Source organism: Trichechus manatus, unplaced genomic scaffold, assembly GCF_000243295.1.
Source record: "Trichechus manatus latirostris isolate Lorelei unplaced genomic scaffold, TriManLat1.0 scaffold00297, whole genome shotgun sequence".
NCBI classification, from domain to species: domain Eukaryota; kingdom Metazoa; phylum Chordata; class Mammalia; order Sirenia; family Trichechidae; genus Trichechus; species Trichechus manatus.
Window position 1 is genome coordinate 788454 of NW_004444233.1, and position 13454 is coordinate 801907.

The following is a 13454-nucleotide window of genomic DNA, read 5'->3' on the forward strand; positions in this document are numbered from 1 at the left end:
CCCTCCTTCCCTGTTGCTGGCAAGCCCAGTGGTGTGAAGGCAATGAGTCACCAGCAAGAAACACGCTCCTTTCTCTACGGCAGGGGGCTTTTTGGAGGCCCCACCTTGAGGCCTAGAAGCGAGAGCTGAGAGGAGGAGGAGGAGGAGGCAGGGGAGGGCAGTGTGGGCTTCAGGAACGTGGTGAACACTGGGAATCACAAATCAGCACCCAACACACACTCACACCCATGTATGCACACACACCACACACATACACACGCACACAAGCTCTGGGCCCTACGACTAGCACAAAGACACAGCCGGAACAGGGCCGGCCGACAGCAAAAGGCTACGAGCACTACTGAGCCCACGGAAACCAAGCGCAGCAGCCTGAGCTCAGCCCGCCTCCTGCAGGCTGACGGGCTGAGGCCTGGCCCAGCCACACACTACAAAATTAAAAATATATCAAATATACAATGAAAATAGATCTGTACAGCACTGAGGATGAAAATAGTCCACCAGCCACCGTATAATATTGGGTTTGTCATTTAACAGCATTTACACCCACATGTACAGATTGAATATACAATAGAAATAGAATATATAGAAGAGTATATATAGTAGAGTGTCTCTCCTGGGGCCTCACTTTTCCTGCTGCTAATTCTGCTTGGGATTAGGCACGGGGCCACGTAGGAGGTGTTGTCAGGTTAGAGGGCCTAAGGCAGGATGTTGTGCCCCAAAGCTCATCTCTCTGGGGAGACGTGGGCCTCCCTCTCCCCTCAAACACTCAGGAAGGACAGGAAGGGGGTGAAAGGGGGAAATGTGGGGGAGGGGTGAGTAAGGGAGATGGTGGTGTGGGTGGGTGGAACAGAAGCTCGGCAGGGGGGACTAGGGGACCAAAGAGTGAAGAGGGAACCCTGGGCCTAGCCTGTCCCTCCTAGAGCTGAGAGCAGTTATAGCCACAGGCAAGAGTAACTTGGGACCCTCCATGAAGGTGGGTCTGTTCCTTGTGGCCTGCTCCTGCCCTGCCAACCACAGCTCTCAAAGATGGAGGCTTGCTGTCCCAACCAATCTTCCAATTTTTTTTTCCTTCCTTCCTTTCTTCCTTCTTTCCTCCCTCCTTTCCACCCATCAATCCATCTACCCCTCTGTTCTTCCATCTACCCTTCCACCTATCCACCCACCCACCCGTCCATCCATCCATCCATCCATCCATCCATCCATCCATCCATCCATCCATCCATTCATCAATCCATCCATGCATGCTCAGCCAGGTCTGAGTACTCCTAGCCTGCAAATTTGAGGGTGGACCCTCCTTCTGGGGATGCCCTGTAGATGAGGGTAGGCAGGGATGCTGCCATCAGGGTGCACCCTCCTGGGGTGCCCTCAGGCCAGAGGCTCTGCCCTTCCCCTCGACAGCCTCCAGTGTCCACAGCACTGCCTATAGGGAGACTGGGGCAAGGTTTCCAAGGTATCTGCACAATGAGTGCACACTGGGTGGCTGTGCTTATGCAACGGGGTGGGGGTGGGGGTGGCCCAAAGGGGCAGTGAAGTTACCTGTCTCTCCTCAGGCACGAGGCTTCCTGGGTGTGAGCCCCTGAACTCCAGGGAGCTCTAGTCCAGGGGAGAAGCTGCTGCTAGAGAGAAAATCTGGCCCCAGGTGAGGGGAGAGGGAGTGTGCTTCACGATTGTGCTCCAAACCATCTAAATTGTGCTGTGAACCATCTAATTGTGCTCTGGAAACCTCTCCTTGCACTGTCCTCTTCTCTCCTGAGGAAAGAGGCAGAGGCCACCACCCTGGGCTTCAAGCTGGCTTGAGGAGGAGGGGCAGAGAGACAGTTAAGCTCTAATGGAGGTGGGGAAGATTCTGGGCCAGTCATTGCCCTCCCAGGCAGGATTCAGGAGCACATCCTACCCAGCCCAGGCAGTGGCAAGGATACCCAAAGATTCCAACTTGGAGCCTAGGGCTAGGGAGCCCCTTACTCTTGCTGCTGCCAAGGTTGTGCTCAGGCCAGAGGGCATCACCCTGCCTCCCAGAACAGAACCTGGGGGCTTCTGCAGCATGCCATCCCAAGGCTGAGACTGAGTCCTGGCACTCCAGTCCCCACCCAGCCTTACATCAGGCAGCCTCTTGGCCCAGGAGCAGCTTGTCTGGGCTGGGCAGGGTGGTGAGGCCTGCCTCCATGGCAGACTGAGCCAGAGACACAAACCCCCCAACTCTTCACACCACCATCTGGAAGTTCAGGGGGACCTCCAAGACCTAAGAACTACAGGTGGCAGGTTGCAGGGAGAGAGGGAGCATGGCATGACCCCTAAAGTGGCCACTTAGAGTCTTTCCTGACCAGGAGTCAGGAATTCTAGAATGCTCCTGTTACACAGCTGCAATTTGGTGAGAGGATCTCAGGGGGTTAGAAGGGTTAGGGGGCTGGACTGCGGGGCAGAGCTGCTCTTAGTCCCCTGCTCAGGTCTAGGGAGCAGAAGTCAGTTGGGACTGGGTGGGAGTATGGCAGGGCTGACCTTTTCTCCCTGGGAAGAGGGCCTGGTCTGGGCTCTGTGGAAGAGGCCAGGCCAGGACAAGTGGGCAGGTTGGGCATAGGGGGAGAGGTGGGCAGGGTGGGGACAGTTGTCACAGCTCTGACTCAGGGGTGCTGGCCAGGAGGTAGCCACTCCCATAGCGTCCATTGGGGTTGCCGCTGGTCTCCAGGGGTGACGTGCTGCCTGGCCCCAGATAGGAGCGGTGAGTGGGCATGGGGGAGGGCGCCTCGCTGGGCACCTTGCTGAGGATGAAGCGGGTCTCGTCATTCTCCTCCAGGTTGGAGATGTCCTTCATCATGCGGCCCTTCTTGTAGGACACGGAGAGAGTGTTGGAGCCGTCAGAGAGCAGGTGGAAGTGCCTCAGGACGAACACCACAGGGATGGGCAGGGTTGCCACAATGATGAGGGTGATCAGAAGGGCCATGGCCCAGTTCGGGAAATATAGGTAGCGCTCGGCAGCCTGGGGGTGGGTAGGAGATGCGCAGGGGTGAGGGCTGCTGCTCGTCCCCCAGGACGTCCAGGACAGCCTCCTCTGCCCTTGCTCACTGCCTTCCTACCCCCAACCCCGCCACCCTAGCCAGGCACCAGCACAGATGGAGGGCACAGGGGTTGCTCCTTGAACTAGCTGGTCGCCTTGGTCAAGAGCCTGAACCTCTCTGGGTCTCGGTTTCTATACCTGTAAAATGGATGCATAATTCCACTCCAGAGACATGGAGAGAGAATATGGAATCAAAAGACTAGTCAAATGTTTTATCCTTTCTGAGCGTCAGTTTCCCCATCTGTACTATGGTAAAACTTGCGAAAACTGGAACCCGTGTTAATGCTGAAAACTGTCAGAGAAGGAAAACTCAAATATTTTTCACTAAACCAAGCGATAGAAAAGTGGTAAGACCGCATCCTGCCAAAAGCGGAAAACTTGTGAGACCCAGATAAACAAGGCCATCCTGTCGAGTTCTGGCTCTCACAGGCTTCCCTGTATACGGATAATACCACCTTCCCCTTGGCATTGTTTTGAAGGTTACAGAGTAGGTGAGCAAAGCACCTGGCCGTGCCTGACACATAGTAGGTGCCCTATAAAGGTTTATCCCTATGGCCTGTCGCAGTAAGGCCTGAGAAGATGAAATGTCCCTGGGGTTTTGGGGGCTCACTCCTCACCTCCTCCTTGATCCAGGCGCTGTAGCCAGGCGGTGTGACCCCCAGCTGGATGATGCTGGCCGTGGTGAGCACAGCCATGCACAGTGGAGACACGAACTTCCACATGTAGAAATAGAAGCGGTAGGGCCGGAAGCCCAGCATCTCCGTCAGCTCCTGCATGAACCTGCCAGGTACAGTAGAAGACCCAGCAGTCAGCAAATCTACCGCATCTCTTTCCTCTCCCAACAGCCACTTCCTCCAGGAAGCCTTCACTGACCAGGCATTCCCCTCTGGCCTCTTCCTTTCTTCATATTCAATGCTCATGGTATACTATTCTGTGGCCCAGCTGGTCTCTGGGAAGACTGCTGTCATCTCTAACCTCCTCTGGCTCCATCATGCCCCTCCCAGGGATACGATATAGCCGATCAGACACGGCCGGGGCAAGCGTACTCACCATGGGAGTCCCTGGGTGGTGCAAATGGTTTAAGTGCTCTGCTGCTAACAGAAAGATTGGAGGCTCAAGTCCACCCAGAGGCACCTCAAAAGAACGACCTGGCAATCCACTTCCAAAAAATCAAAAACTCGTTGCCGTTAAGTTGATTCCAACTCATAGTGACCCTACAGGGCAGAGTAGAACTGCCCCATAGGGTTTCCAAGGAACGGCTGGTGGATTCAAACTGCCGACCTTTTGGTTAGCAGCTATAGCTCTTAACCACTTCACCACCAGGGCTCCTCTGAAAAATCAGCCATTGAAAATTCTATGGAGCATGGTTCTACTCTGACACACAAGGGGTTGTCGTGAGTCAAAATCGACTTGACTGCAACTGGATGTTCACTATGAACTCAGTCCCCCGCCCTGCCCCACAATGTCATGGCTCCAAAGGAGTCCAGGGATCTAGACTCCCCCTGCTGGGGAGAGGAAGAAATGCACGTCCCTAGTGTCCAAAGGCAGAAAAGTCAGCCTTGGCTCAGCGGTTTTTAAACACAGGGTCTGTGGATAGAATTCCAGGAGGTGGGCAGTCTGTCTACTTGAATGGCATTAAAAAAGAAAAAAAATCATCTTTACTTCACTAACCCTTAGCTGAAATCTAGCACTTCTTTCTATTAAAAATGTAAGCAGCAAATCACAGCAGAGTTAACAGTACTTGACTTTGTTACCAATAGATTAAATCAGATATTTCCACATCACATTACTGTTGCTGAAGATACCTAGCAACATCATTTATGATCATCACCACTTTGAAATTACAGTTGTTATTAGACCCACTGCTAAATCTTGTAATTTAATGCATTGAAAGTAAAGCACATACACATTACTATCTCGCAAATTTTAAACAATATTTTGTTATTTTTCAATATAATTAGTTTCCTATATAATCCTATATATTTTACTTTATGCATTTAAAAATAATATTCAGAGGAGGGGTCCAGGGGCTTCACTGCCAAAGGAGTCCATGGCATAAAAAATGACTAAGAGCCCTTTCTAGCAAGGTGCCCCAGCCTGGCTCGCAGGGGGAGGTGGAAGCTGTGGACTGCCCCTTTTCATATCACTCCCTGTCCCCTCCTAGGGAGCAGATAGCTGTGAGAGAGCCCCAGTTCTAAGACCGAGTCCAGGCATCAGAGGGGAGTGAGAACTGAGGGGGTCAGTGGTGGTCCCAGCCTTGCTGAGGACAAGGATAGCACGGCCACAGCCAAGGCTGAGTGAGTGGGAAGGACCAGGTCCTGGGGCTTCCTAGGGACATAGATGTGTTCTTAACTGAGGAATGAGGCTGGGAGCTGATAGGGAGTGTAGGTCTATGCTAGGCCCAGGCCATGACCCAAGCCTTTCCTATTGCTGAGTCCTCCTACCTCACCCAACCTCGAACTTAGGAACTGCATCCACACCGCATCTCACACCCCTATCCAGAGAACTTTAAGATTGTGAATCAGGCTGCTGAAGTCTACCAGCACTCTGAGGGCAGGGACCTCTCATATACCAAAAAGTGCTTAACAAACTGAACAGAATCCTGAAGACGAGTTGGTGCTCAAGAAAGCGGCTATGGTGATTTACGGTGGTTTAGGATGATGCCAAAACCCTGACCCTGAACCCAGGAGACTAGGTCCTCAGCCTGACTCTCCTCTCACTGGCCGTGTGGCCTGGGACAACTCATGTCCTTTCTCTGAGCCTCAGTTTTCCTAAACAATCTGACATTCTGACTCTATGCTCTCCTGCCCCATTCACAAGCACCCCTGGGAACACAGGATTCCCCAGAGTCACAGTGAGACAGAACCCTCCTCCTGGCCCCCAGGTCCCCCTTACTTCTTGGTTCCATAGATCCAGGCCACAGCGATGTTCTCCAGAATGACGATGACTGTGAGTGGCAGGGTGGCTGAGTAGTCATCAAACATGGTGACAAAGTAGTTTCCGGAGCGCTGGACGAACAACAGCCCCACGAAGAATGCAAAGACACAGCAGCCCACTACAGAGAGCCGGGAGGCCGGTGTGGGGGCAAAGGCGCAGGGTGGGCAGGGCCCAGGGGGTCTTGGGGGCACCCAGCCCCCTCCCATCACCTCTTACTCCACCGGGCCTGCAGCCCACCCTCTTGCAGGCCTCAGCCTGCATGAGGGGTCCACATGCTGCAGTTCTGGGTTCCCACTCTACTGAACAGTAGAGGGTGGCATGGTGTCTTCTCCTTTCTCCCATGCCCCCTGCCCCTGGCACCATGCCCAGTCCTGAACAGGTGCTCCACTTAATTGCTGGGATTTAATTTAAATGATTAATCTGACTGTTCCTAGAGTCTTTTCCCTCACCATTTGGGTACTCCCTTCTGGGGATGCAGGGGAGAGGTCACCCCGTGGAGCCCAGATCAACTCAGAATGCGGCAGACTATGGACACAGCCCAGGACAGGGAGCGACAGAGCCACAAGAGGGTGCAAGGCTGAGGGAGGGCACCCCTTCCCAAGACTACTCAGCAGGCCCTTGGGGGAAGGAGCAAATGAACCCAAGGATGAGGTCCATCTCCCAGCTCTGGTGTGGCCAGATTCCCAAACAGCCTCTCCTCCTGGCCTGTGCTCTTCTCTGGGAGGCAAAGCCAGGCTGTGTCCCGGGGCGGGAGGTGAAGCCTTCTGGCTATGGGCCTACAAATGACCTAGTCAGCCCCTAGTCTTTCAGAAGTCACAATCAGAACCTGACCGCTGGCCAAGAGGGCAGCCCCCAGGGCCAGGCGGGGGCAGCAGGGAGGAGTTACCTGTGAACATTTCCTTGGGCACCTTGAAGGTGTCAATGATGGGCGTGGTGATGCCTGCCATGGTCCCGATCATGCTGCCCAGGCCCAGGTTGATGAGCATCAGGAAGAACATGACAGACCAGAACGGGGAGGCAGGAAAGTGCGTCATGGCCTCGGTGAAGGCGATGAAGGCCAGGCCTGTGCCCTGCACAGACTGAGGGGCGGGGCAGAGGGTGGGGTCTGAGGGAGAGCCAGTCCCACCCCCTCTCCGGGGAGCCCTCTCTCACGGGGCTCCCCACCCCTACCTAAATCCTATTGTTGTTTCAGGCCAGTGAGTCTCAAAGCTCAGGGGGCATCAGAATCCCCCAGGGAGAGTATAAAACACCAATTCAGGAGTTCACCCATGGGACCTGGCATCTACAATTTGGACAAAGACCTCAGATAAAGATGCTCACGATTAGAAACATGCCCAGTTCCTGACCCTCCTCCTCTAAGGAGCCTTCCCCGATTGCCCCAGCCACAACTGAGCTCTGAGCTCTGGACCTAACGCAGTGGTTCTCAGCCTGGGACCCCTGATGGGATCCATGGGAGCCTTAAAAACACTGATGCCTGGGTCTCACCTTGGGGACAATGATTTGATTGGTCTGGGGTGAAGCCAGGGCAGTAGGGTTTATAAAGCCCCCCAAGTGATTCCAATGGGCAGCCAAGACAGAGCACCATAGCTTTAATGCTTGGGCCCTCGCTCACTGGGAAATTTGCCACACACTGCCCATAGACAACGCTTATCGGTTATCATGCAACGTTCAGCGATTGTGAGGGAATGCCTAACCCCAATTGTGTGGGTGTGTAATTCCTGTCATTTGGAGGCTACTGGGATTGTGTTGTATGTCAAAACTACTATAACCCTCATTCTATTCAGGGACCAGGCACAGCCCGTGAGAATGGAGGAAGGGTCTCATGGAAGGGGAGGTCCTTTATGCTGCCAGGCACCTGGGGAAACCAGGCAGGGGTCCCCCAGATGGGGCTCTTTGCACTTGACTGTGTGGGAAGACCTCAGGGGCCCTGGGTGCAGCCTCGTCAGCATCACACTGCCAGCAGGGCAGAGCTGGACTTTTAACATGGAGGTCAGAGCTCAGAAGGAGTCACCTTCCCTGATCCCATGAAGAAGGGGCAGGGTTGGCCTGGCTGTGGGGAGCTGGCTGTGCCCATGCTAGACTCTGCCCCATGTGCGCCATGGCTACAGACTTGGCACAAGCTGGCTTCTAAGGACCCTGGGAACCTGTCTGTCTCCTGTTACCCTTTCTACCAGAGCAGCCATTTTGGAAGTTGCAAGCTGTGCAAATGGGAATAGAAGGAAGGTGTCCAAACTTGGACCCGAGCATTAATGGGGAGGGAACATCCCCCCACCCTGCCCCAACCTGGGCAGTTAAGGGTCACTGTGGCAGTGGGAATCAGAGTGGGAACAGCTCTGGGAGGGGCAAAATCATCAAGGGGTGATTCAGAGCATGGGCTCTGGACAAGACTACCTGGATTTGAACCCTGACTCCCCACTTACTAGCTGTGTGACCTTGAGCAAGCCCCCCAACTTACGGGTTACTCATCTGTAAAATGGAGGACAATATCAGTACTCAACTCATAGGGCAGTTGTGAGGGTCAAATGAGATAGAGAGAAAAGGGTAAACATCAATTTCAACATTTATTTTATGCATTCTGTCTACGAGGCACTGTTTTAACTATTCTACATGGCAGTGACCGGTACACAGGAAACCTATTCAGTACATCTGAGAATTGTCCTGTACACTTACTTGTGATTTCTTGTGTGTCTGCCTTGCCTCCTTATCTAGACTCAAGCCTACCTAAGGGCAGGGGCTTTGGCTGATCCCTTTTCTCTATCTCTTGCTGGGCACACGGAAGGTTCTCACCTATTAAGTATGTAAATGACTGCCGGTCAGTATTCTAAGGCCCGTGCCCAAGCCCCAGCCACCTGTGGCCTGTCTCTGGGTTCTGTACTCTCACATCTGCCTGCCTGTCCCCACACCTTGTCCAGCTCATCCTCCAGAAGGCAGGGATTGAGGCCCAGGGCCGAGAACTGGTCCTCCTTCACGGTCATGATGACGTTGTACATCTCCGTGTAGTCCTTGGTGGTCAGGTGGGAGAAGTTGACATGGGGTGGGATGAGGTCCCGGCTCAGGACATTGGTGTTGAGGTACCCCAAGATTTTCTCAGCATTCCTGTAACACAAAGGGGAGAAGGCTAGGTAAGAAGTCAGGGGTGGGGTGGCAAGATCCTGGAGGTACCTCTCCGACACCCAGGACCCCCACGGGCCATCAATAGAGACATCTCTGAACCCGCCCCTGTGGTCCAGGACTGGGGACAGAGAGTGCTTCTCTGATCCCCATGCCCCAACCTGGGGTGGGGGGACTTCTCTGCAACCGTGGCCCACCTGCCCACTCCTGGGTAAAATGGACAGAGAGAAGGAAGGATAGGAGGAGATGCTACCTACTCGACCACACACTTCTCATTCATGATGTTGGCCTTGAAGCCCAGCACGGCAAACACCACGAGTGTGGCCAACACCGAGGTGAAGAAGTTGATGAAGGACACCAGGGCAGCATCAAAGTGGCAGTTGTTGTCCTGCTTGTTGTAGCTGGAGAAAGCGATGACACCACCAAAGCCCAGCCCCAGGGCGAAGAACACCTGTGTGGCTGCCTCCCGCCACACCTGGGGGTCCAGCATCTTGTCCAGCTGTGGGGAGAGGACCGTGGCAAGGGGATGGAAAGAGACACAGAGATGAGGGTTTTACCTACATGTAATGGGATTCCCTCCACACCCTTTTCCTCAGCCTCAAGCAAGTTCAGAGGCAGCCTGGCATAGTGATAAGGAAGCTGTGGCTGTGTGACCTTGGGCAATTCTCCTAACCCCTCTGAGTCTCAGCCTCCCCATCTGTGAAACATGGATAACAATAATATCAAGTTCCAAGGACTGTTGTGAGGCCTGAGTAAAACAAAATAAATGCTAAGTGCCTACATAGTGTCTTAGTTTCCTAGCGCTGCTATAACAGGAATACCACAAACGGGTGGCTTTAAAGACAGAAATTTATTTTCTCACAGCTCAGGAGGCTAGAAGTCCAAAGTCAGGACACCAGCTCTAAGGGAAGGCCCTCTCTCTCTCTGTGTCAGCTCTGGGGGAAGATCCTTGTCCTTTCAGTTTCTATAGCCCTAGTGTTCCTTAGCTCCTTGGAGAGCCTCACTTGACAGCTAGCACACAACCACCCCCCTGCCCCAATTTGTGCTCACTTATCATAACAAGAAAACCTTATTCCCAAATAGATTACAGCCACAGGTATACGAGTTAGGATTCTAACACATATTTTGGGGGGACAATTCAATCCATAACACATAGTAAGTTCTCAGCTAATTTTCACTGTTATCATTGTCTTACCATGAAGTATCATACTAAGGAATATTGCCAGGGCCATCACCTATGGTTGCACAGTGCACAACTCTAGGCAATGTCCTTCACTTAGACTATAGTGTGAATGGTGCTCCTAAAGCTGTGCAGTATACAGCATGCACAGTAGTATGGGCGAACTGAGAACAGCAAAGTGTCCCTGATCTCTCCTTTACCTCAAGCCATGAAAAAAGACACCACTTTCTCCCTCCTACCTAATCTTCCCTTTACCAGAAAAAAAAAAAAAAAAAAAGGCCCACTGTTCATTGGAACGTATCTGCATGCTCCAGGTCACTGAAGTCACCCCACCCCAACTCGAGGCACAGAACCCAGGCACCTTCTGGACAGGAAGAGCCGCTGCCTAACTCTCCTTCTCCCCTTGGTCCTAACAGAATTTCTGAAGCACTGTTCACATCCATTTTCCTTTTACTCTTTGGTCCTTGAGGCGGGGGCCAAGGCTTGGACCACGCACACAGCTTTAGAGCCAAGCCCATATCCTGACTCCCATCTTTTAATAGCTGTGATGCCTTAGGCAAGTGACAGTGCCTATTTTATGAGCATCAGTTTTTCATCTAAAAAATGGGAACAATGTTTCCCGGGGTGATCGTGAGGACCAAACATACAGCAACAAGTAATGCCTAGCACACAGGAGGAACTTAATCCTGACAAAACGCGGGTGACCTAGGCAGAGCAGGGTTTGGGGTAGGGGAACGACACCGTTTATTATTCGCATTTTGAAAGGGGGAATTGAGAATCCGCAGGTGAAATTACTTACAGTAATGGAGCTAGTTAGTTGGGGTAGAGGGGTTACTAAAAAACAGACCTTCTGACACTGGGCCCTGGCGCCCTCCTCACACCGTCTCCTGACTCAGTTTGCCTGTCAGCTATGCTCTAGAGGACACTTTCCCACTGGCGCTTTGCTGCTGGGTGGGCCTCAGCGACCTCACTCCAAACAGATGAGGGAGGCAAGGGGCGAATTAGAGAGCTCACTACCTCTGCAGTCACAAGCCCAGCCGCCCCTTGCTGTGTGCCCGGGGGTAAGCTGGTTGCTCCTCTGTAAAATGAGGCATTGGACTTTAGGGTCCATCCAGGTCCAATATCTTACAGGCCTAACATTCAGGAGAGGGGGCCCACCTGCCCTCCATCTTAGCCGCTTCCTAGGCAGATGAGCACCTGGAGTCACTCCACCAGCTGAGCAGGCATTGGGAAGCCTGGAGGGTGGGCAGAGCAGTGGGGCTGGGGGAGTACCCGTACTAAGGAGAAAGAGGAGGGGGGGTGATGGTAAAGCCTTTGGGTGTCAGGGTCTGTGCACAAATGGAGGCCTAGGAGGATTGCCTGGTTAGCAAGTATGTGTACTCCAGGGGAGACTAAGATCCCTACCCCACACGAAGTAAGTAAGGCCATCTTTGGTCAACCAAGAAAGCCTAGAACCCAGACCTTTAAGGAGCTAACAGTCTCTTGGTATCCATGAGAAGGATACCACCATCCCTACCTCCCCGCTCTGTGCAACCAACAGCTGTAATGTGTTATGGTCTCTTTGTAGTTATGACACACACCTGCTCATCCATCAAACCCTGAACACCTACTGTATGCCAGGCCAGGTGCTAGGTGGTGGGGAGACCACGAGGAGCAAAAGCAGGCAAGATCTCAGCTCTCATGGAGTTTACATTCTAGTTGGAGAGATGGACATTAGTCAAATGATCCCACAAACAGATGATAAATTGCAAATGTGATAAGGACTGTGAAGGGCAGACCCTAATGCTATGAGGGGTACCAGGGGATTTGACTGAGTCAGGCTAGGGAAGGCTTCCCAGAGGAAGGGGTCCTCGAGCTGACATCTGAAAGATGATGAAAGCTAGGCTACAAAGGGAGGGAAGAACATTCCAGGCAGAGGGAACGGCATGTACAGTGGCCCCAAGGAGGGGCAGAAGATGGTGTGTGAAGGGAAATGGCAGCAGGCCAGGTGTCTGAAGCAGGGAGAACAAGGGGGGAAAGGTGTAGGTGAAGCTGGGAGGGTCAGAGGAGTCAGATCACAGGCCTGTAAGCATCCTTGTCTTAATCCTATGAGAACAACAGGAAACCACTAAGGAGCTTGAAGAAGGGGGAAACCATCAGATGTGCATTTCCAAAACTAGAGGATGCAGCAGACCTGCTAGGAAGCTGTTTCTGGGGTCCAGCTGGGAGGTTATGATGGCTTTGCCTAGGATTGGGGTGGTACAGATGGAGACATTTTAGCAGGAAAAATCAAGATGACCTTAGTGATGGATGGGAAATAGGGGATGCTGGAGAGGACGATGCCATGGTGACTGCCATGCTTCTGGCCTGCATACCTGCGTGGCCGGAGAGGGAAATGGTGGAAGAGGAGCAGGTCTTGGTGGCGTTGGGCCAAGGAAGAGTGAAACATTCGTTCTAGAAGTGTTGAATTTAATGTGTCTTTAAGACACCTAAGAGGAGATGTTAAGTAGGCAGTTGGACAAGCGAGTCTGGAGATTATAGGAGGGAGCTGAGCTAGAGACATAATTGGTAAGTAGCATGTGCACTGGCAGTAACTAAAGCTGTTGCTGAGGATATAGAGTGAGAAGAGGCGAGAATCTGGGGCCAAGTCAAGATCTCCAATGTTTAATGCAGGCAGAGGAAAAGGACATTACAAGGGAGCGAGGGAAGGAGCAGCATTAGAGGCAGGAGAAAAACGAAGAGAGGGCTGGGTCACAAAGGCCACAGGAAGAGAACCTGTCAGAGAGAAGTGGGCCAGTGAGGTCAAGAGAAAGATGCCGGAGGGAGTCAACAGTGAGGAGGTCATGGGTGGGCTTCGGGCTGTTCAGGAGAGTGATGAGGCCAGAAGCCAGGAGGAAGTGAGGAGAGAAGCAGGGGGAGCAAATGGACATGATGAGGATAAACAACTCCTTGGAGAAGCTAGCTTTGGAATGAGCAGAGAAAGGCAGAGCAGTACCAGGAGATTGCCATGAAATCAGTGATGGGTGGCTTTTTTATTTGTTGTCTTATTTTTGTTTGTAATGGAGTAACTTGGCCATATTTAAAAGCTGATAGAGGGCAGAGATCTAGAGGAAGGGTGATGTCTTCCATAGGAGACCACTGGCTGCTCATTTAAAAGCTGGAAGGAGGGCAGGATGGGGTAGCTGCAGGCAGGTT

The 13454-nt window shown here is 52.7% G+C and overlaps 1 protein-coding gene and 1 pseudogene across 2 annotated transcripts in view; both read right to left on the reverse strand.

Annotated features, from left to right (window-relative positions):
* Positions 1-523: 523 nt before the first annotated feature.
* Positions 524-1243, reverse strand: LOC111819189 (uncharacterized; annotated as a pseudogene).
* Positions 1244-2227: 984 nt separating this feature from the next.
* Positions 2228-13454, reverse strand: part of SLC6A17 (solute carrier family 6 member 17) — a 53642-nt gene continuing 42415 nt past the window's right edge. The window contains exons 7-12 of one of the 2 annotated variants that reach the window (XM_004390424.1): positions 9358-9599; positions 8893-9085; positions 6876-7068; positions 5948-6107; positions 3670-3832; positions 2228-2974 (exon numbers count right to left, since the gene is read on the reverse strand). In XM_004390424.1, the coding sequence (XP_004390481.1) occupies positions 2606-2974; positions 3670-3832; positions 5948-6107; positions 6876-7068; positions 8893-9085; positions 9358-9599 (1320 nt within the window). In that variant the 3' untranslated portion in view covers positions 2228-2605. The remainder of the gene's footprint in view (positions 2975-3669; positions 3833-5947; positions 6108-6875; positions 7069-8892; positions 9086-9357; positions 9600-13454) is intronic. The other variant, XM_012559726.1, reaches the window with a different exon arrangement.